General features: G+C 41.2%; 1 protein-coding gene across 1 annotated transcript in view; it reads left to right on the forward strand.

Annotated features, from left to right (window-relative positions):
* The first annotated feature begins 4,268 nt into the window (after positions 1–4,268).
* Positions 4,269–22,022, forward strand: part of VPS13A (vacuolar protein sorting 13 homolog A) — a 111,188-nt gene continuing 93,434 nt past the window's right edge. The window contains exons 1-10 of the mRNA XM_074165882.1: positions 4,269–4,464; positions 15,596–15,639; positions 16,179–16,221; positions 17,189–17,284; positions 17,566–17,667; positions 18,362–18,471; positions 18,814–18,873; positions 20,055–20,114; positions 20,347–20,427; positions 20,850–20,907. Of these exons, the coding sequence (XP_074021983.1) occupies positions 4,365–4,464; positions 15,596–15,639; positions 16,179–16,221; positions 17,189–17,284; positions 17,566–17,667; positions 18,362–18,471; positions 18,814–18,873; positions 20,055–20,114; positions 20,347–20,427; positions 20,850–20,907 (754 nt within the window). The 5' untranslated portion in view covers positions 4,269–4,364. The remainder of the gene's footprint in view (positions 4,465–15,595; positions 15,640–16,178; positions 16,222–17,188; positions 17,285–17,565; positions 17,668–18,361; positions 18,472–18,813; positions 18,874–20,054; positions 20,115–20,346; positions 20,428–20,849; positions 20,908–22,022) is intronic.

The raw sequence follows: 22,022 nt of genomic DNA on the forward strand, positions 1-22,022 counted from the left end.
ACTGACGCAGTCTTAGGCAAAAATTGTTGTGCTCCTCTTGGAATTAATTGAGTTTCAGTGTTTTAACTGATCTACTACAGCTTTTTTTTGTGACAGTGAAATTACTAGACAAGGATTGCAAGTTAGCTGTAATAGGGTAATGCAGCCAGTTAGAGAGAATAATGATGAATGAGGAACTTAAGGACTTCAGATGTGATATTTAAAAACAACATTTGAAATAGAAATAATGACATCCATGTATTATGAGTTCAAATATTGTAGTCATAAATCTGATTTAGAAACACGTTTTCATGCTGTATGCAACACAAAAATATACATGCAAGGTTATGTTGTTGTCAAATCTCTGAGATTCATCACTCATCTTGCAGGAAATGTCTGTAGGTGAAGCAGAAAGCATGAGGTACTTGCTTTCTAATACAAGTATAGATCTGCCACTGCAAACAAATATTGTTCTAACTTTTCCAGTTGGGATGACTCTCCACCTAAATTCCTCTGCACAGGTATTCTTTTATTTGTATGTGCTTACAGTAAAAGAGTGACAAAGTGCGGATGTAATATTTTTGGGGTTGACACCCTTGATATCACAAAGTTGTTAATTTCCCTGCTTTTGCCATATGGCACTTCTTTGATTAAAGCAGGAACCTTCTACTTTGTGTTCTATTTCTATTAACAATTCACATATAGGGCCAGACTTTTGCAGCCTCTTCAGCACCAAAAAAATACATATTTGATGGTATTGGTGTGAGCAACTGATAATTCCTGCCAGCAGAATTCAGCACGAGTGAGCATTCACAACTAGCAAGGGAAAAGCCACAGTTTACACTGCTAGGGATCTGCTGAAAAAACTTGAAGACCAGAGTCTTCTCGGTGAATGTGTTCAGCAGCCCACTGGACTCTTAAACTTTCTGTTTTGCCAAACTGCTGAATGCATTTCTTTGATGATGGCAGGAAGAATACAATCACTCTCTAGCTGGTTCCCAGAACTGCAAGAACTGGCTTTAAAATTAAGCTGAAATGTTTTATTGATAAGCAGATCTTGGAGTTTTTATTGCATACCGTGATCACACGGAAAATTCAGGAGTGGTTATGTCTCTGAGTTTCAAAGAGTTTAAGCAGTTTAGGCTCAGTACTATGGATTTACTGAGTAAGATTACTACACTTTTCAGCAGTTACTACATTGCTACATGTATAACTGAAGTAGTTTAGGCCTTACGCATATTTCACCTTGTCCTGAGGAAAAGGTTGTGTAAGTAGAGCAAACATTGTTCCACCATGATTCAGCTGATTCAGAAGGAGATTCAAAACCCTGCGGCTCTGAAAGGTTTAGAAAGAAGGCAACCCCGTGATGTGTGGTTTTACTGCAGTTATAAGTACATTCTAAAATAGTTCATTAAATAGTTCACAAATTTTGACATGCCTGTAAGATTGACAGAATTCTGGTTTTGAGGACACACCAAATGAGATTCATCCTCCATGCTGCTTTATTCACCACCTTTCATGCTTCTTTGAGCCAGGGCCATTTTTAAAGCAGTAACTGCAATATGGAAGAAACAAGGACAAGAATTTTCATATTTATGAACATGACGATACATTGAATCATGGCAGTATGCCTAAAGTTAATATGACTTCATTAGACCCCAGAAATTAGAAGTTCTTGAGGAGAATAAAAACAAGCAGAAACACCTATTACATTTTTTTTCTCTGAGCAAATTTGTCCAATATGTGACTGAGAGGGCTGCCTGTGATTGTCCTGTAACAGAGGGCAGCGTACCATGAGGATGACCTGCCATCCTGGCAGACCTGTGAGATGTTGAGTCACTTCTGTAGAGATCTGAGCAGTGCTCACACAGGGGTCCCCCTTTGGCATAGGGAAGACTGCGGCCTCCAGGCTCAGCTTGAAGAAATGGTATGAGCAGGGAGCCCAGAAAGCTGGTTGCTAATACTCAGCCAGATGTTAAGCAGTTTTGTGGTGGGTGTGAAGTGCCATCAAGGTATCAGGACCTTTGATTATAAAATTGGGAAAAGCACAGAGATTACTAATGAATTTCCATGGGAACTGTAGGGACACACAGAACAGCAGTTCAGGTAGAAAAACTGCTGTCCAGGTGGTTGTGACTGTGTCGTGTATCTAGAGACAGATTTCATGGAAATCCTAGGGAGAAATTTCAGTTCATGTGACTGGACAGATCTCTGCAGATACTCTTTGATGTACCCTGTTCCTAAATTCTCAGCTACTGCTACAACTAGGCTTGAAATCACACTGCACCTTGTGGTGGTAGCAAGCTGTCAGACACGAAGAGGGATGAGGGGAAAAGGACTGAACACCCTTGCCTTTGTCAGTCTGCAAATGTCATGGATTTCTAGTTATATAAGGGCTGCTTGTAGAAACCATATGCTTATCCATGGTCGCCTACACTAGGCCTAGCAGTTCATCAACAGCAAGCAGTTTTTCTCAGGTGGAGAGCTTCAAGCCTAGCTGACTGCTGGGGAGGATTCACCCATATTTTGTGCAGTGGAAATCATAGCGAACCAAGATTGCAGCAGTAGCAAATTGAAAACTGTAACCCTCTGATCAATACGAATTCTACTTCACCCAGGACGCTTCTGTTCCCCTGAGTTAATGCCTTCTGCAGAATATTTGAATAAGAAAAAGAAGCTTTACCCACACCCTAAGGAGCTGCAGACTTACAGGAGAAAGTTAATTTGGAAAACTGGCTGGCAGAGGAGAATCTTGGCATGATGCCAAAGCCTGATTTCAGAACAGTTAAGTGCACTTACTGCAAGCTGGGGGGAGATGAGGCATTGCTGATGTGGTCGGCTGTGGGTAAGTAGGCAAATACATGCCACAGTGAAAGGGAAGGCCAGAAGCTGTAGGCAGCATTCTTCTATTACTAGAAAAAGGAATGAAACAGTGTATCATCGCTGGCAGTCTTCCCATTCTTATCCCCCCTAGTGGTAAGACATTCTAAGAAAAATTATTTATTATATTAGATACAAAGGTTCGGTGACACTGACAGAAAGGAACACAGACTGCTCCAGTGTGGGTGCCCCACAGGCCACAGATCATGCCAGAAAACCTGCTCTTGTGTGGGTCCTCTCCAGGCTGCAGCTTCCCTCAGGGCATGTCCACCTGCTGTGGTGTGGGGTCCTCCACAGGCTGCAGGTGGATATGTGCTCCACTGTGGTCCTCCACGGGCTGCAGTGGGACAGCCTGCCTCACCATGGTCTTCACCACGGGCTGCAGGGGAATCTCTGCTCCAGCACCTGGAGCACCTCAACCCGCTCCTTTTCCACTGCCCTCAGTGTCTGCAGGGCTGTGTCTCCCATGTTTTTCTCACTCCTCTCTCTCATGTATTACCACAAAGATCACTGAGGGCCCCAGATGTGCCTTGCGGTCAGTGGGTCGGTTGGAGCTGGCTGGAACCAGCTGTGTCCAGCCCAGGGCAGCCCTGGCCTCTCCTCACAGAGGCATCCCTCCATCCCCCCACACTTGCCATGCAAACCTAATACCACACGCTATAAAAACTAAAGGGTTTGCTCATCAATAAAACAGTTTAACCTGATTTCAAACGTAGCTGTTGCAGCTCTGGGAATGAGCTGGAGGATCATCATGTTCTTCCTGCCGTCACCCAAGCAGCATGTTGTGGCTGTTTAGCAGAAGGGCCTGGCGAGGCCTCGGCTCCCCGCTGCTCAGGGCAAACCTGACCCAGATTTTTCAGTCTGATTCAGCACATCCCCCATGCCACAACATGGCACGGGAGTCGAGCTCTTTGGACAAATACCTTAAATTCAACTTGGTGTAGTCGTTATGCTAGTAATACCTCAGCAACTTCCAAATAGCTGAGGGATGTAACGATTTCTACACTTGCCTAGCGTGGGTAAAACAAAGATTGAAAAAAAAAAAAAAGTAATGGCTACCACATTTAAACTCCTTGGACGAGCTAATTGGTATCTTAAGAACAAACACAAGCGGCCAACCCGAGTGTAACCCCCGCATTTCCCTCGGAAATCGTACGAGGTAAAGGGGCTCGGCCACCCTCCCCAGCCGGCCCCTGCCACCCCCCGCCACCTCAGGCGAACCGCCCACCGCCCCCCCACACCCTCGCGGCCTGCACGGACCTACTGCGCCTGCGCGGGGGAGAGCTGCCCACGGCGCGTGCGCGTGGCGCGAGTTGGGAGGCGGGGGGCGGGGGGCGGTGGGAGGAGCTGCGCGTCGGCGGCTGGCGGGGCCGCGTGGGGCCCGCCCCCTCGGGCCGCGGGGCGGGGCGGGGCGCCGCAGTGTGTGTGGCGGAGGGGCAGGAGCCGGCCTTGGGGCGCTGCTGCTGCTGCCCCCGCCGCGGCCGGGTCGGCGGCTGCGGGGCAGGATGGTGTTCGAGTCGCTGGTCGTGGATGTCCTGAACCGTTTCCTCGGCGACTACGTGGTGAACCTGGACAGCTCCCAGCTGAAGCTGGGCATCTGGGGAGGTACGGGGGGGACCCGCCACCTGACCCGGCCGCTCGGCCCAGGCGCCCTGGGAAGCCGCTCGCCTGCCCGCCCGCTGCCGCCCTCAGCACTCCCGCGGCGCTTCCCGGCCGGCCGGGCGGGCCTGGGGCCGCCCTGCCGCCTGCGCAAGGGAGGAGGCCGGGGCGGTGTCCCCCGGGCGTCCTGCCGGGGCGAGCCGGGCTGGGCCGCGCCCGCCACCGGGCTGGGCTGGCTGCCCGGCCGCCCTGCCCGCCGCTACACCTGCCCGGCAGCTTAAAAATAGTCGTGGGGGCGGGCGGGCTGTGGAGGAGCTGTCGGCGGGGGGCGTGGAGCAGCCGGTTGCGGCGGGAGTGGGGGCGGTGGCGGGGCCGGGAGGAGCTGCGCAAAACCCGTCCGAAGCGGTTGGGGTGTGTGAATGGCCGCTTGGGTTTTATTTTTCCCGGTAGAGCTGCCCTTGGCGTCTTCTCCGGCCTGGAGACGTACCTCGGCTGGGCAGGGGTCGGGTGTTTGGGCCCGGGCGGTGCTGGTGGCACTGGCGGGGAGTTCGGGGAGGGCCGGGGGGCGGCTGGAGCCGGCAGCCTGGCCCAGCCGGGAGTGCGAGCGAAAGCGAGCTGGCTTATCGCCTTCTTCCCTGCCCCGAATATGAAACTGAAAATAAGCGCCTGGGTTTTGACAGCGTTTCAGTGTCAGCGGTGTGCCGGTGGGAGCCAGTAGCCTCTCTGCCAACAGCAGCGAGGTGCCCTGCCTTATGGGTGCTGTCATCTGTAGGTCTAGGATATTTGTCACTTTCAGCCGTAAAGAATCAGGAATAGAGACTGTCTCAGGTGTTTGCAGAGGCTGTGACCAATTGTGCTATGCGAGGTAAGCAACAGTCTGCAGAAGTAAATAAGCATGCCAGTTCTGAAGGGAGGAAAGTACTCTGAATGCGCTCTGTTGAAATGCCTTTAGTAACGCATGTACAAGGAAACAGCAACAAAGGTGTCTCTTTCCACTATGTCTGGGCAAAGTAAGGTAGCGTAAGAAGAGCGAGACAGGTACAATTAACAGATGCGTGTGCAGTGACCGCTCCTGGCTTGGTGTTGAAGGTACGTTCCAGATGTCTGCAGCATCAGCAAAAGTAAACACAGAGGTGCAGGTTGTGTTTACGTGCGTGTTCATGCATCTGCAGGTGTGAAGTATCCTCGAGGTATTCCCTACCTACAATTCCATTCTTAGGTACTCATATATATGAATTGGATTTTGGAAGCTGCTCCTTGAGTTTTTTTCATCTTGGACATTTTTGTTTCATGCTTCTTTTTTTCCGAAGTGGCGTCCTTATTTGGTTTCATCTCTGCAATAATTTTCCTTCAGTTAGTCAAGGCATTTGTAGGATCTTTGCAAAGTTCAGTCTCTATATGGAGTCTTAACGCTGCAACAGCATGTATAATGGCTGGAGAGAAAGTACTAGTCCTTGATCTATATCAGTATGGCCCAATATATATTTATTACAGATAATGTGTGTCTTATTTGGAAGGATAGAGTTACTGCATCTTCCAGCAAAAGTATGTCAAACTAATTGATTCATGTACTTAGCAAGTTCTTCAGTTATCATAGTTTCTTCTTTCTGTTCAGGGAAGGCAAGTGAAATATTTAATGTAAAATATGGAACATTCTGTAAATGTTTTGGGCAATGTTTATACATTACAAAAAGGTAAAAGCTTATTTTTCTAGCTCTGTAGATTGCTTGTGGTTACTCTTGCAGCTTATGCTTTCATGATGCAACTCTTACCAGAGTAGATGCACGTTAGCTCTCACACTTTAAAAAAAAAAAAAAAAAAAAAAAATCTCACTAATTTTTGCTTTAGAGTTTTGATATTCAGCTGCTACAGTATTTTTTCTGTATATGTGGAACTTGATTTCAGGATTTTTCTGTTATTTCCTCTTCAATTAGTTTTAATATTATAGAGGCTTTAGTGTATTTTTTCTTTACGTTAAATTCATCTTAACTGTAGCTTTTCTCTACATAGTCTATTTACTTCCTTAGTGTGAAAATTGATATATGATGCTTCATCTTGCTCTGAGATGCCCAGAGCTGCTGTGTAGCATTGTTGAAGCATCACCTGTAGAGGTTTATTTTTTCCTGGTCTACTGCATGATGCTTTCACCTGCATTTGCAACTTAAACTGTTTAATGGCATGTGCATCTGCAAGATTTCTTTCATTGCAAATACCTTCGAGGACCATAAATTGCATTCCTCTATTTAAAATTCAGTAACTACTAGTAGTAATAGCAGTAGACCACTGTCTTTATATGGAGGTTTCATTGATTAGTAGTGCCCTACACTCACAATGTATCTGAAGTCTACCCATAATTTTATTGGCTTCCTGATTACTGAAATTGTGTAATTAAATTATTTTTTTTAGAAAAATAGTACTATTTTTTGTCTTCATATTTTATGTAAACTTAATACTTTTTCATGCTTGTCTGCGTGCTCTGAAAGCGTTTCTATTACAGCTACGTGTTTTCATACAGTGTTTGTCTCTCTTTGACATGATAAACTTGCTAAATTTTACATAGATCATGTAGCTTTGAAATTAAATTCTCCTAAATCTATTCAATATTTTAGTAGTGATTAAAAGGAAAGTTTTTCTGCCTGTAACAAAGGGCCTGTGCTTTTTGGGTGCTATAGCACTGCACAGGTGCTATATATCTGTATCTTAAATTTTAAGAGGCATATATTTTTTCACCTCTGAATGACTAAATACCCAAGGGAGTTTTTTTAGATGCTGTAGGGAACAAGTTACGTCCTTGTGATGTTTTATAGCTAACCTTTTTAGATTAAAACTGGTGACCTGTTGGTGGCCTCTGGATCTATGTATAAAAACTAACTTTATATAGTTTCAGCTTCTGTAAATTTGGGAGCTTTTATTAATGACTTTTTAATTAACAGGCTTAACATTCATTTCAGTTTGCAGGAGAGGATTCAGCATGCCATATAAAGCTATCCAGATTCAATCTGTGTAGTAAAGTTGCATGGTGACACTGCTCTAAACAACATACACGAACACAGTGATAACCACAGAAATGTTTAAATTTTTTTTTTTTCCTTGTTAAAAAGCCCCTCATATTGAAGGGTAAAAATGCAGACTGTCTCAGTACTAAAGAAAAGTGCAATGTCTGGAAACAGACTCATGGCTCGGAGAGCTGCAAATGACCTAAAATAGGTAATGCAGAAAGGAGAATGTATGACAACCTATGCAAGTAAGAAAGGTAATTTGAACATGTAAGGCCCATATTGGAAACAAAGGCTCAGAAAACAATGTAACAGGGAAGGAAGTCATATCCCTTAAGAACTCCATTGGTATGAAGCAGAATAAAAAACTACTGTGTTAGGTAGGTCTCAGGGAAAGCTATTGAATGGCTGATGCTGGGAAGAACAGTGTTTTAAACCTCTTCTGGTCTTCACTTACAAAGATAGTTTCAATGAGCTATGTTAACAAATGTGTAAGTATTTGGCTTAGATAAACAGGCTAGATAAGTATTTAGGTAAGTTAGATATTTTCAAATGCTCTGGACCCTGAAGAGATGATTGAAGCAATGTGAGATGTTGACAGTTATCTTTGAGAGGAAGTGAAGTGTCATTGAAGTTTCCAAACACTGTGAGAGACTGAACTTTCAAAGTCCGTGTTGTCCCTGTTTTCTTTTGACTGGATCTAAATAACTTTTCATTCAGTGTCTCAGTCAGACCCTCTGTACTGCCCTTTAAAGTACTTAATTCTCTGTTGTGTTGACACACCTACTTACTGGGTGATGTCTCAAATGTATCTTACTTCACATCACTTGTTATTTGAATTGGTGTCTCTTTTTGGGGCAGCTATGGTAGGATGATACGGGCGGATAGTTGACACAAGTTTGTGAGTGCACAAGCAATTTTTACTTTTTTTCTTTTTCTTTCCAGCTATACCTGTTACTATAATAAAAGATGACTACTTTTGCATACCTTGCCTTGTCTAGGCATAGCAGGTGCAATCCCCCCCATTACATATTAGTAATTAGAACAGACTGGGGGATGACGAATACCTAGTAGTTTCTGTTGCCTTTCATGACCTATTTTGCAATAGATGTCTATAGAGGAGGTATTTGGCAGGCAGTCTGATCCTCAAAGACTTACAGTTTGTCTCCAGAAGGTATGCTTAAACAGGAATAATTAACAGCACAAACGCAAATGGGAAATGACTGGCAAAGGCAGCAGTTTGTATAAAGTGATCAAATGGGTTTGCAAGCTGACAATGCAGTTGCTAAAAAGCAGAAAACCTGTTAAAATATGTGAGCAGGAGGGTTGGATACTGGTCGGATACCAGCTGAGGTCTTTTCAGTTTCTGATGCCTATCATCTTTCATCTGTCTTTCTTTCATCTGACCTTCCTGCCCCCCGTTCTTGTTTACAAGACAGCAGAGGTATGATTAATACATAAGTTAAATCTGCAGGATTCTTATGTGGATTAATTTTCTTCCCCCTCTTTAACTTCTGTTAACATCCATAACAAAATTTCAGTTAGACCTCTTTGGTGAAACGTTAGTTACTGAGTGTTATTTTCTAGATCTCTTTTTGTGAGGTAAGTCCTGGTAGTAGATGTTGGTTCATGCACTCAAATTCATGAAGTTATTTTGAGTATCTAAAATTAAAACGGTAAATCTGTTTATTCCAGAATTTTGACAAATGTTTGATTTTGTTGAATTATTTACAATATCCAGAGATCAGCAAAGCTAAGAATTTGCTTTATGCTATATTCCAAATAAATCCTAGACTGTGGTATAGGTATTTATAAATGTTCTGGCTTCTATTATTTTGGCTGTTAGCCTGTGTGTTTAACCCTGGATATTTATACAATTCCAACTACTTGTATATACAGTTTTCAAGGTTGGTTATTTGGATAATTTTTAAGCCATCAAATGGGGTTTTATCTGGATGCATTTCTGTCATCAAAACAAAGAAACATCCAGTTGCCCCCAGTGGGGAGGAAAGCCCAACAAAATCAAATAACCAAATCTTGATGTATTTTTGGAATTCTTGCAATTAAAATCCATTGGCAGTGCTCCAAGACAGTAAGATCCTGTAGCTGTGTTATGTCCTGTGTCAAGCCTCTGTTCCCGATTTTCCTTCTTCTGTTTGTGAAGGTTTTTTTTTTCTCTTTTTTTTTGTTGCCCCTAGCAGAACAGTCAGAATTCAGTGCAATTGCACTTGGAGCTGTGTTTCATTGTTTCATCACAAGTGAAACAGCCGAGTGTGATAGCGTGACTAAATTTTGGCAATGAAAGAGAATACTGACATTACTGCGTTTTGAATCATGAGTGTTAGAATTGGTTGCCAGCTGAAGTGTGGTAAATTTGAAAATAGTTCATGTGTACTTGCAGGAGTGCTTAGTCAATCTCTTTCTTGTACTCTCTCTCAAGGAAAAAGAGAGGTTGCATAAATATACAAAACATAGTGCTTCAGTAGTAGCCTTTTGCGTACTTTGATAGTCCATTCACTGTGGTCAGACCCTCAATCAAGGTTTTTGTAAGTAGAGTCATATTTTAGTGAATGTGTATCAGTAGTTTTATACTAAAATTGAATTGATTGAAGTATTCCTAATTTTTGTCTCTTCTAGTGATTGTAACTAAAACCTTTAAATTTACTAATTGTGAAATCATAGGTATAGGAAAAATGGTGAAGAATTATTTACCCTACTTCCCAATCCCAACTTTTCATGTAGAATTGTCAAAGCCTTCTTTTTTGAAACAGTATCGATTCCATGTTTATTCTCTGCCGTTGCGATGTGTTCTGGTAAAATGAGCTGTAATTCTCCATCATGAAATACTATATGTAAGTGCTTGAGATAATAATCCTTGCTCACTTTGCAGTACCTTGTTTTTAGAAGCATTAGGGCTGCCAAATTATTGCATCTTAAGTTATTGTGCCTCAGCTGAAATGTGGCGTATGCTAAATCCTTGATAAATGAGAAGTGACGTTTGCTTAGCTGACAGTGAAAATGAAGAAACTGAACCCAGTTAAACTGCTTCGTGTGTCATGTAGTCCTAGAGAGTTTGCCTGTGAACGTTTTTGCCATGGCTCAAGTCATGTGCAAAAATTGCATGTCATGCATGGTAGCTTGGTTGCAAACCTGAACGTTTGCTCTGGATACCATTAGAGTTACTTGCCATGAATACAGGTACAATTTGTGATATCTTCTTGGAGAAGCAAATGCTCTCTCTTTTTTTTTTTTTTTTTTTTTTTTAGTGTCTCTGATGTAACGAAACTTTCTCTAATGAGTGTTAAAATGGTCTGTGCAGGGTCAGCTTTATGAGAGAGTAGAGTAGAATTCAACACAATGGTACATAAAACTTTCACCTTGTTCACCCTGGGACAGCTGGTTAAGGGATCAGGAGCACAAGTAGTGTTCTCCTCTATCCCACCAGTAGCAGGAATTGATGAGGAGATAAACAGGAAGAGCCAGCAGATGAACTCCTGGCTCCGAGACTGGTGCAACTGGCAGGACTTTGGTTTCTTTGATCATGGGTTGATCTGCAGGACACCAGGCATGCTGTCAACAGGTGAGGAAAACCTAACCCAAAGGGGAAGAAAGATCCTGGGTCAAAAATTAGCAGGGCTCGTTAAAAGGGCTTTAAACTAGGTTTGAAGGGGGATGGGGATGAAACCAGGCTTACTAAAATGGAGCCTGGGAGCAGCATGCCAGTGCTTGTGGGTAAAATACTAGCAACGTCTTGCAGTCCTTCATCTCAGTGGACGTGGGCTATGGTGATCCATGTGGTAGCAAAGATGTGAGGGGTAATGATAGGTTGGCGACTACAGAAGGGTCTGAGCATAGTCGGGTGGGAATTAGGGCTTGTCCCCCCAAAAAAGCGGCAGGACAATTAGCCCAGCTGAAGTGCATCTATACGAATGCACGCAGCATGGGCAACGAACAGGAGGAGCTGGAGGCCATCATATAGCAGGAAAACTATGATATAGTTGCCATGACAGAAGCGTGGTGGGAAGACTCGCACAACTGGAGCGCTGCGATTGATGGCTGCCACCTTTTCAGAAGGGACAGGCATGGAAGGAGAGGCGGGGGGTGGCCCTCTATGTTAGGGACAGAGATTTGATTGCCTAGAACTCAACAATGTGAATGACAGTGTTGAGTGTTTATGGGTAAGAATCAAGGGGGAAGGCCAGTAAGGCAGACACCATCGTGGGAGTCTGTTATAGACACCCCAACCAAGATCTAGAGATTGATGAAATATTCTATAAACAGCTGGCAGAGATCTCGCAATCGCTCGCCCTTGTTCTCGTGGGGGACTTCAACTTCCCCAGTGTCTGCTGGAAATATAACACTGCAGAGACGAAACAGTCCTGGAGTGTTTGGAAGACAACTTCCTAACACAGCCGGTGAGGGAGCCAACCAGGGAAAGCGCCCTACTGGACCTGCTCCTTGTTGACAGAGAAGGTCTTGTGGGGGGTGTAAAGGTTGGAGGTTGTCTTGGGCAGAGTGATCATGAAATGATAGAGAGAGTTTTCAATTCTTGGAGAAGCAAGGCAGGGAGCCAACAGAATTGCCACCTTGGACTCTGAAGGGCAGACTTTGGCCTGTTCAGTAGCATGCTTGAGAGTGTCCCTTGGGAGACAGTCCTGAAGGGCGCAGGTGCCCAGGAAGGCTGGTCATGCTTCAAGGAGGAACTCTCAAAAGCACAGGAGAAGGTCATCCCCAGGTCCCAAAAAATGAGCTGATGGGGAAGAAGACCAGCCTGGCTAAATAGAGAGCTTTGGCTGGACCTCAGGAATAAAAGGAAAGTTTATGGTCTTTGGAAAAGGGGGTTGGCAACTTAGGAGGAATATCAAGATGTAGCAAAGCTACACAGGGGAAAAATTAGAATGGCAAAAGCTCACACAGAACTCAGCTTGGCCACTACAGTTAAAGATAACAAGAAGAGGTTCTTTCAGTGTACCAGCGGGAAAAGGTAGGCCTGCTGATGAATGAGGTGGGTGCCCTAGTGGTGGAAGACACAGAGAAGGCAAAGTTACTGAATGCCTTCTTTGCTTCAGTCTTCACTGCTAGAACTGTCCTTCATGAATCCCAGACCCTGGAGACAAGGGGGGAGGTCTGGAGAGAGGAAGATTTTCCCTCTGTAGAGGAGGACTGGGTTAGAGACCACTTGGCCAAACTGGACATCCATAAGTCCATGGGCCCAGATGGGATGCACCCGTGAGTGCTGAGAGAACTGGCAGATGTTATTGCTGGGCCACTCTCTATCATCTTTGAAAGGTCATGGAGAACAGGAGAAATACCTGAGGACTGGAGGAAAGCACATATCACTCCAGTTTTCAAAAAGGGCAAGATGGAGGACCTGGGAAACTACAGGCCAGTTAGTCTCACCTCTGTCCCTGGGAAAATAATGGAGGGACTCGTTCTGGATGTCATCTCCAAACACGTTGAAGAACAGGGAGTTGTTGGAAGTGGTCAACATGGATTTACCAAGGCTAAATTGTGCTTGACCAATCTGATAGCCTTCTATGATGTTATAACTAGATGGCTGGAAGAAGGGAGAGCAGCAGATGTCATCTACCTTGACTTCAGCAAGGATTTTGACACTGTCTCCTGTAACATCCTCATTAGGAAACTGAGGAAGTGTGGGCTGGATGAGGGGGCAGTGAGGTGGATTGAGAGCTGGTTGTGTGACATGACTCAGAGGGTTGTAATTAATGGAGCAGGGTTGAGTTGGAGGCCTGTAACCAGTGGTGTCCCCCAGGTGTCAATACTGGGTCCAGTTTTGTTCAACATATTTATCAATGACCTGGATGAGGGGACAGAGTGTATCCTCAGCAAGTTCGCTGATGATACCAAACTGGGAGGGGTGGCTGACACTCCAGAGGATTGTGCTGCCATCCAGCGTGACCTGGACGGGCTGGAGAGCTGGGCAGAGAAGAACCTAATGAGGTTCAACAAGGGCAAGTGTAGGGTCCTGCACCTGGGGAGGAAGAATGCCAGACACCAATCCAGGTTAGGGATGGACCTGCTGGAAAGCACTTCTGAGGAAAAGGGTCTGGGGGTCCTGGTGGATAGTAAACTATCCATGAGCCAGCAATGTGCCCTTGTAGCCAAGAGGGCCAATGGAATCCTGGGCTGCATAGGGAAGAGTGTGACCAGTAGGTCGAGGGAGATCATTCTCCCCCTCTACTCTGCACTGGTGAGGCCACAAATGGAATACTGCATCCAGTTCTGGGCCCCCCAGTTCAAGAGAGACAGGGAACTACTGGAAAGAGTCCAGCGTAGGGCAACAAAGATGATTCAAGGATTGGAGCATCTCCCTTATTAGGAAAGGCTGAGAGAGCTGGGACTCTTTAGTCTGGAGAAGAGAAGGCTGAGGGGAGACCTTATTAATACTTATAAGTATCTAAAGGGTGGTTTGAGGGAGGGTGGATCTGGACTCTTTTCAGTGGTTGCCAGTGAGAGGACGAGGGGCAACGGGCACAAGTTAGAACATAGGAAGTTCCATTCAAATATGAGAAAAAACTTCTTTATGGTGAGGGTGACAGAGCACTGGAACAGGCTTCTCAGGGAGGTTGTGGAGTCCCCTTCTTTGGAGATTTTCAAGACCTGCCTGGATGCAGTCCTGAGTAATGTGCTCTAGGCAATCCTGCTTTGGCAGAGGAGTTGGACTAGATGATCTCTGGAAGGTCCCTTCCAACTCCAGCAATTCCGTGATTACCTACAAAGGCTCTGTAGACTAGTTCTAATTACTAGAGTAGTTATAGACTACAACTGGGAATGCTTTCTTTGATTTTTTTTTTTTTTTTCTTTTCGAATGCTCCTGTCAATATGTGTGTATTGTAAGGCTTAAAAACAGAACCATAAGCTCTCAAAAAACTTCCTTCAGCATATAGTATTTCTCTAGAGTGGCAGATGATTGCTCATGCCAGATGTATAGAATTCTACTGGAGAGCGATAATAGATTGTTGCAGTGAATAAATTAAATAAATCGTTAAAAAATTTATAGTATTTTGTGAGTACTAAAAGATGCATGGATTAATTTTCCTGATCAGCTGTTCCACAGCAGTTCAACAACTCAAGCCAACTTGTTCTAATGAATGCATTTTTGAGATGAGGGTCCAGTTTCCCAAAATTGGTGGTATTTTGAACAGTAGTCCAATTCCATCAGAACTCCGTTTAACTGCAAGAAATACCCATGTATGCATATGCATTCATATTCAGAAGTAAGCAGTTGGCGCTCCCGTCTCCCGATATATTTGGCCATTTCTAATTTGCATCCCCAAAAAGGAAAGCATTATTGGGTCAATCAAATCTTCATTTGCAATCTCAAGTTGTATTCCCTTTCCAGGCCTGTAATCTGCTTCTGGTTTCCTGAACCTCATTTATGCCCCTGCTCAGCTGTATCAGGTGTCTGTTCCATGTGCATGTGTTAACACTATGCAAGTAATTTGAAGGTAACCGTTGTAGGTGTTCGTTCCATCCTTGTAGAATTTGCCGAAGACGTTGCTTCAGACTATGTGAAGCGTATAAGTCTCCTGGTCCCTTCCAACATTTCTTTGTTATGGCAAGTGTCTGATGTTGAGTATGTTGTAAAAACAGATCTTGCAATTTAAATTTTCTGTGTTTACAGGGTACTGAATTTATTGTTGTCTAAAAAGTTTAAAAATTATATTTACTGAAATGCTTCCTTTGATCTTTTGAAAGCCTATAAAAATAACTTGCAAATGTAAGACCTTTTGGAGGCTAAAAATTCACACCAAATTTAATGTTGCTAGATTTCCACAAGCATAGGAAGCAGATGGTCGAGGAAAAAGAAGCAAACTTGTAACTTCAAAATGGGTCCTTACAAAAAGTGACAGTAGTTTCCAGCATTTTTACTTTGGGGAATCTTAGGTTCTCTTCCATGGACATGCACGAGAAAATCTCAGTTATTATTTTGTAGCATGAATTAAGTGTGTTCTTAATCACTTGTCATTGATATTTGAGGTATACGCCATGGATGTCTTCCACGGTAAAGAGTTGAAGAACCACAGGTCAGGGACCACTGACTCGAACTTTGGATGTTTAGCATGCACCGCTACTAGTTCACTTATTGTAGTTTTAATTTTCTGCTTCTTTGCTTTTAGGAGCCGTAGCACTAAAGAATCTTGAAATAAAAGAAAATGCACTGGTAAGTTAGTGAAAATAAAAAAAAAACTGTGGCAAAAATGATTCTTGAACAATATTTGGGGTTGTACTTGCTTTTTTGGTTTTTTTTTTTTTGGTTTTTTTTGTTTTTTTTTTAGGATAAACTATCTTTTAAGTGGAAACTTACTGTTTCGTTTTCTCTGCACTTGTGTGACTTGTCTAATTTGAGATTAAGGGTGAAGGTGTATGCTGGGTTCATTTAGTTGTGTTTTCTTTTCAAAAGCAAAACTCTCAGCAGTTGCTGAAAGAATGTGTTTATGTTGAAAGCAATACTGAAAGACCTTTTCCTTCTATAGCTCATGAAGCTAGAAACCTGCTCTTGGGAATGTATTTAGCCTAGCATGGCTTAACATTCTAAATCAGTAACCAAACGCTTGCTGGTTGCATTGTATTGAATGGGCTTTTTTCAGTGGATGCAATGTAAATTTGTTGTTAGGTTTTCATCATCTTTTTTTTTCCTGAACGGGAACATCTCAGAAATAGTTGAAATGAGCTTAAATGTTCTAAAATGCTTTATTTCAGAGTCAGCTGGATGTGCCATTTAAAGTTAAGGCAGGACATATCGGTAAGTTACATTTTCTCATACACCCATGCAGGAGTTACTGAACATACTACTTTTCCTTGCAAGTGGTTCTAGGCATCCTAAGCAAGTAATTTTCCTACTTTCCTTGATTTGCATGCTTTGTACACTCTGATGTTTGTCTCTTCTAACATTAGAAGAAGCTTCTTTTCTTGAGCTGAGATGGTACAGGAGTCTTGTCTAATCACTTCAATATTAATGAGACAAGAACCCAACACAGCAAAGACGAGCAACTGAGCAGGACTGGATCTCAACCCTTGTCTTAGCAAGACTCCACAATTGATTTTGTCTTGCACTTCCCTTTCTATCCTCCTTCCCTGTTTTTGCTAATACGAAAAGTTTTCTCATTGCAAGTTCATTGTCCTATAAAAGTTAGTGGTTTCTTAAAGGAAACGAAGTCTAAAGCTATTGTATTTCCCTTAAATCTACCCTGGAAGTACATATATTTTCCTGTGACTGATTTAAAGTTGGCGCTTGTATGAAGAATGAGAGATGCTGTAACATCAGGATCCTCATGTTCACAAAACACGCTCACTACTTAAAGACACTCATCCACAGAAAAAGAAAGAAAAATATGTATTTTAAAAATTCTGGGTTTGGGAGTATTTAGCTGCCTGATGACATATGAGCTGCCCAGGCTTTTCTTGTTTATGAGGATGCTGCAGTGGATTTGCAAGGACAGATGGTTGCTGTTAGGAAGAAGGAATATAATTCAAGGGAGTAAGGAGAGGACTGTAGACTTAATAGTTCTGCTTATGGAAAAACTTGCCTCATGTTCATTTGTGTGCTGTGTAAAACACATATCCCAGAGGACGTGTGCCTCAGATGCACTGTTTCTTCTGTCCAATATAATGATTGTCCAGAGATTTTGTAGTTAGCTGATTATCTTTCTAAAGTCTTCTTTTTCCAGTCAACTATTTAACTGTATGCTTCAACTTTTTTGTGTTTGTAGGTCAACTTAACCTACAGATTCCATGGCAAAACCTTTACACTCAACCTGTTGAGGCAGTTCTTGATGGAGTTTATTTGCTTATTGTGCCCACAGCCAGTAAGTTAATGTAGAGACAAAAGTGAATATAGATTGGTGGGATTTTGCAAGTGTCTGGAATGGGTTGATGTTGTTTTTATGAGCTTTATTCCTAGTAGATACTCCTAGCACATACAATTAGGTAATGGTTATGGGGTGTCTTTCAGGAGTTTACATTTAGTCACCTAATTTTTTACTGATACGTAACTATTAACAAAAGATGAAAATTATTGCTTTTGAAACAGCATCTTCCAAAATATGTAAGGTTTTTTGCATTGTACCTTTTTACATTGTTTATTTAGGCATAAAATATGATGCTGAAAAAGAAGCCAGGCAGCTCTTGGAAGCAAGACAAAGGGAATTGCAAAGAATTGAGGAAGCAAAACAGAAAATAGCTGACCAAGGTAAGAGTGGGAAAAGCTAATGAAAGTGACGCTATTTCTTTCTTTATTTCAATCCAGAAAGGTGCTGGATTTTTCACATGAGGTATTTTAGATTCCTGTTCTCCTCTTGATGCTTAAAACCCTATTAGTAATGAATTTTTAGGTGTAGCGGACATCAACATTGCTGAACAGGCATCCTGAAAATAAAAACGTTCAAGCATTCATGTCATCTGATATAGATAAGACTTTTGAAATATTGCTTGCTTGTGTCACGTGTTGCCTGACATTTTCTTTCCTCTTCTTTCATAAGGAACAATTTTTCTTTGTTTCCAGTAGCAAAGAACTTGTATGGTTTCACCTTTTTAAAGATTCTGTTTAATTTTTTCTTTGATACATGTTAAGTTTTATCATCTTAAATTCAACTTGTGGTACTTTCAAGAAATATGTATTGGCTACCTTGATATCAGCGGGTACAAGTCATACTTTTGAGCAACCTGATTCTTCATGCAGCAGGTAATAAAGCTGAAATCGTCTAGTCTGAGGCTATGGATGTTATAGATTATACTGAAAGGACATGGTTTTATACAGTTAACAGTAATGTAACCGAAACCTAAATATCTATCATACAAGCTTTATTAGATTACTGTTTTCTGTAATGTAGTTTTAAAAATACTTTAATGCAAACAAAATATTAAATTCCTTTCCTTTAACTTAGATAAAGTAAAAGAAGAGAAACAAGACACTTTTGTAGAAAAACTAGTCACTCAGGTCATCAAAAATCTTCAGGTGAAAATTTCCAACATCCACATTCGCTATGAAGATGATGTAAGTACTTTTATATATCTCAGCGTAAGAGGTTGTGCACTGTAACATGAAATTAGGAACCTGTCTGATTTCTTTTCTCCTAGTTGTTTCTTGCGTTGAGAGAATCCTAGTAAATTTTTGGGAATTTCGTAGTCTCAAGAAAAAAATAATGAAAACTGCTAAAAAGCTCGTACCAAAGCATAAAGATATTTATAGGCATATGATTGGGTACAAAGAAGATTTGGTTGTCAGATCTTTTCTATATATATTTTTTTAGTTGTTGGCTATTTACTTCTTAATCTAAATTTAGAGCGTAACATCTTTTTTTTTTTTATTTTTTTTATTTTTCCCCTGCTCTATTAGATCACAAATCGGAATAACCCCTTGTCATTTGGGATTTCACTTCAGAATCTAAGTTTGCAGGTAATTTCATTTTTCATCTAAAAAGTATGTTGATGTATACTGATAGGTTAAGTTATGTATTGGTATATTATTGTGCTGTCCGGTAACAGACTGTCTAATGAAAGTATACCTATAATCATGAGTAATGCACAATGATAACTACTTGGTTTATCAGATCCAACATAAATATCGTTGTGGGGGTGCCACTAAAGGTAAATTCCTAGTGTTTAAACAGACCTTTTGGAGGAAATTCTTATGCTGCCTACTGCACTTTCTGGTTGTCAAGTACCAGACTTTGCTGCATTTGGGTTATTCAGAATCTGTGAATATTTTACTGAAGCTGCCATGAACACAAAAAAAGGAAGTTACTACTTGATCTTTTGGAGGGGGGAAAAAAAAGAAAATAAGGGAATGGCATCTGATTTCAAGATGGAGCTCAGTTCTTTGATCTGCAAGCTCCACTTTAAAGTCTTAATAGTAGTCATCATAGACGGTATATGCTTTTTTTCTTCTGGAAGACTGCCTGGTAGCCTCAGTATGCTGATGCTGCTGAGTTGCTCTGATTCAGTAGCTTTTGATGTGTAACTGATAATCTTACAGAAAATATGTCTAAGTAAATATTACTTTATTGAATGAAATTGTTGTCTTATCAGTTCTTATTCCTAGCACGTTGAAAGGTTTTTGACAGCACCTTTCCCTAAACAATTTTGCATGCTGAACAAAAGCTTTGGTATTCTTATTGCGTCACTCTTGAAATGCATGTTGGCCTTGAAAAAGTATAACATACAGTGTTTCTGTAGCACTAAAATGCTACTTTCAGAATTGAGAGAATTCTAGTCCCTTGTTTTAATCTTTCCAAAGAGTCTGCCTAAAAACAGTATTCGTGTAAAGGAAAACAGTTTGCAATACTGAAACCAGAATTTTCAAGAATCTTTTGGTTCCTGTGTGCAGCCTTGCCAGTTACTGCACGTACATGTATGTGTTTTTGGGGGAAGTAGCCTTATCAAGCTTCCACTTAAAATAATGGCTTAATAATCTTAAATCAGAAGATAGTGTCCCATTAATTTCAGTGCAGTTTAGTTTTGATGATATTCCTCTCTTTTTGCTGGTTTGTTTCACTGATGTATCTATAGGAATATTGGATATTGGAATATGTATTCCAATATAGATATTGGAATAACTTTCTTTAATTCTCATTTCAGACTTCAGATAAGAATTGGAATCCATGTTTACACGATGAAACTGCCAAGTTGTTCTACAAGGTACAGTGTAAACTGTATGCTAAAGAAAGAATTGTTAATTAAACAAGCTGAAATCGAGTTCCTCCCACAGAAAGTCAGATCAAGAAAACATGTAACTGTGTAGGCTCTAAAATAAGAGTGTGTATTCTGCCAGGAACATTCTGAATATTTTTATTCACCCAGACTTTGTGAAATCCAAATTATTAATCTCAATTTTGTAGCTATTAATACATATGTTCTTTTGTATTTTCAGCTTGTACGACTGGATAACCTTTTTGCTTACTGGAATGTGAAATCGGAGATGTTCTACCATCGTGGTTGTGAGGAATCATTGGTAAGGCAGGCATGAGATAATGTATCTAGTATTCTAGTTCATACTGTGAAGCATAGAGCATACTTCACATTCAATTCTGCTTCCACTTATGTCAATGTCCTGGAGAATTGTCTTGTTACAAATTGCTTTTTTTAGGAAAAATAGTAAATGTTAAGGTTTTTATGCAATAGAAGTACAATACCCATCTGAGGAAGTTTTAAAAAAAAAAGTCTTTTGCCAGTTACAAAATTATACACAATATATGGTCATCTTACTGTGTGGTGATTTTTATTCGCTAAAAATACAAGTCCTGCTGTGTTTAAAACGATGAATATTTGTGTAACAGAGGGATTATCTGAAACCTGTAGTAAATGCTAATATTTTATATTTTAAAACTATCGTGAAATAAAAAATGCATCTTATTTTTAACTCTGTGTGTATAGGTAAACTTAAAACAGGGAGTTGCCAGCCACAATGTGATTCCAGAAGGCTATGATTTTGGTAAGTGGTATTTTATTTGTATTTGTAATATGTGTGTGTACTTTACTTCTAATTTTTAAAGCCTCTCGGAGGTTGCTACTTTAGCTGTTACTGAAGAAATCTTTGTAAGGAGTGCAGTTTAATTCTCTTGTAGGAATAACTGTCTCCCTGAAAATGAATACTGCATTATTTAAAATGCTTTAAAAAGCATTTGGTTTTAAAAATGCTTTAAAAAGCTTTGGTTAAATATAAGTCTTGAGTTATGTGTCATTCTAATGAAATGTCATGGATAAATCCTTATTGTTCACATCCATTGATAATTCCTTATTTTAAGTTTTGCAATAATAAGTGTGTCATATAAGTTTTGTGAATCAGATTGGTTTGAGTAATAGATTATTGTTTTTCAGGTGACTTGCCTTATGCAAAGTGTATTTTTTTCATTAGAGGTGGAAACAGTAATCACACCACTCTGAAACATCAGCATTTTTATTTTCTTTAGTGTTGCCATGTTGCAAGTTGTATTGCTTTGAGTGTTGCTTACTTTAGTCTGAAAGTTGCATTGGCTCCATTCAAATATGGCGATTGCTTACTTTTCATTGTATGGAGGATACACGGTTTTTATTTCCCATGTGCATCTGTGTGATTGTTTAGTAACTGTTTACAAGGCAGAATGGCCTTTGAAGTGGCTTGTCTTGTGGCAACTCAGTCCTCAGTTCACCGTAGCCAGAGTTAAAAAGGGCACTGTTCGTGTTACGGGGTTTTTTTGCTACCATTACCTGGAAGAGGAAGCCATTTATGTCTCTTTATTTGACTGCCAGAGACCTATTTAGTAATTTCTTCTGATTTATATTTTTCAGTTCCTAGCTTTGACTCGTTTTATAAGAAAATAAGTTTACATGTCATCAGTTGTCTAAGTCTTTACATAGAAGTCAAACAAAATAGTTGTATGCAAAATTGCAGGACTCAGGATTAACAATTTTCAAATTCATCAGTGTCGTCAGGGACACGGATATTTAAAGAATTATGTTATGCTGATAGTCCATGGTAAATGAAAATTCTGGCTCTTTTAGACCAACTCTTTAGATTGAGACATAAAAGGTAGTATGCAAAAAGTCTGCTTCTGTCATTTGATCTAA

This window comes from Numenius arquata, chromosome Z, assembly GCF_964106895.1.
Source record: "Numenius arquata chromosome Z, bNumArq3.hap1.1, whole genome shotgun sequence".
NCBI classification, from domain to species: Eukaryota; Metazoa; Chordata; class Aves; order Charadriiformes; family Scolopacidae; genus Numenius; species Numenius arquata.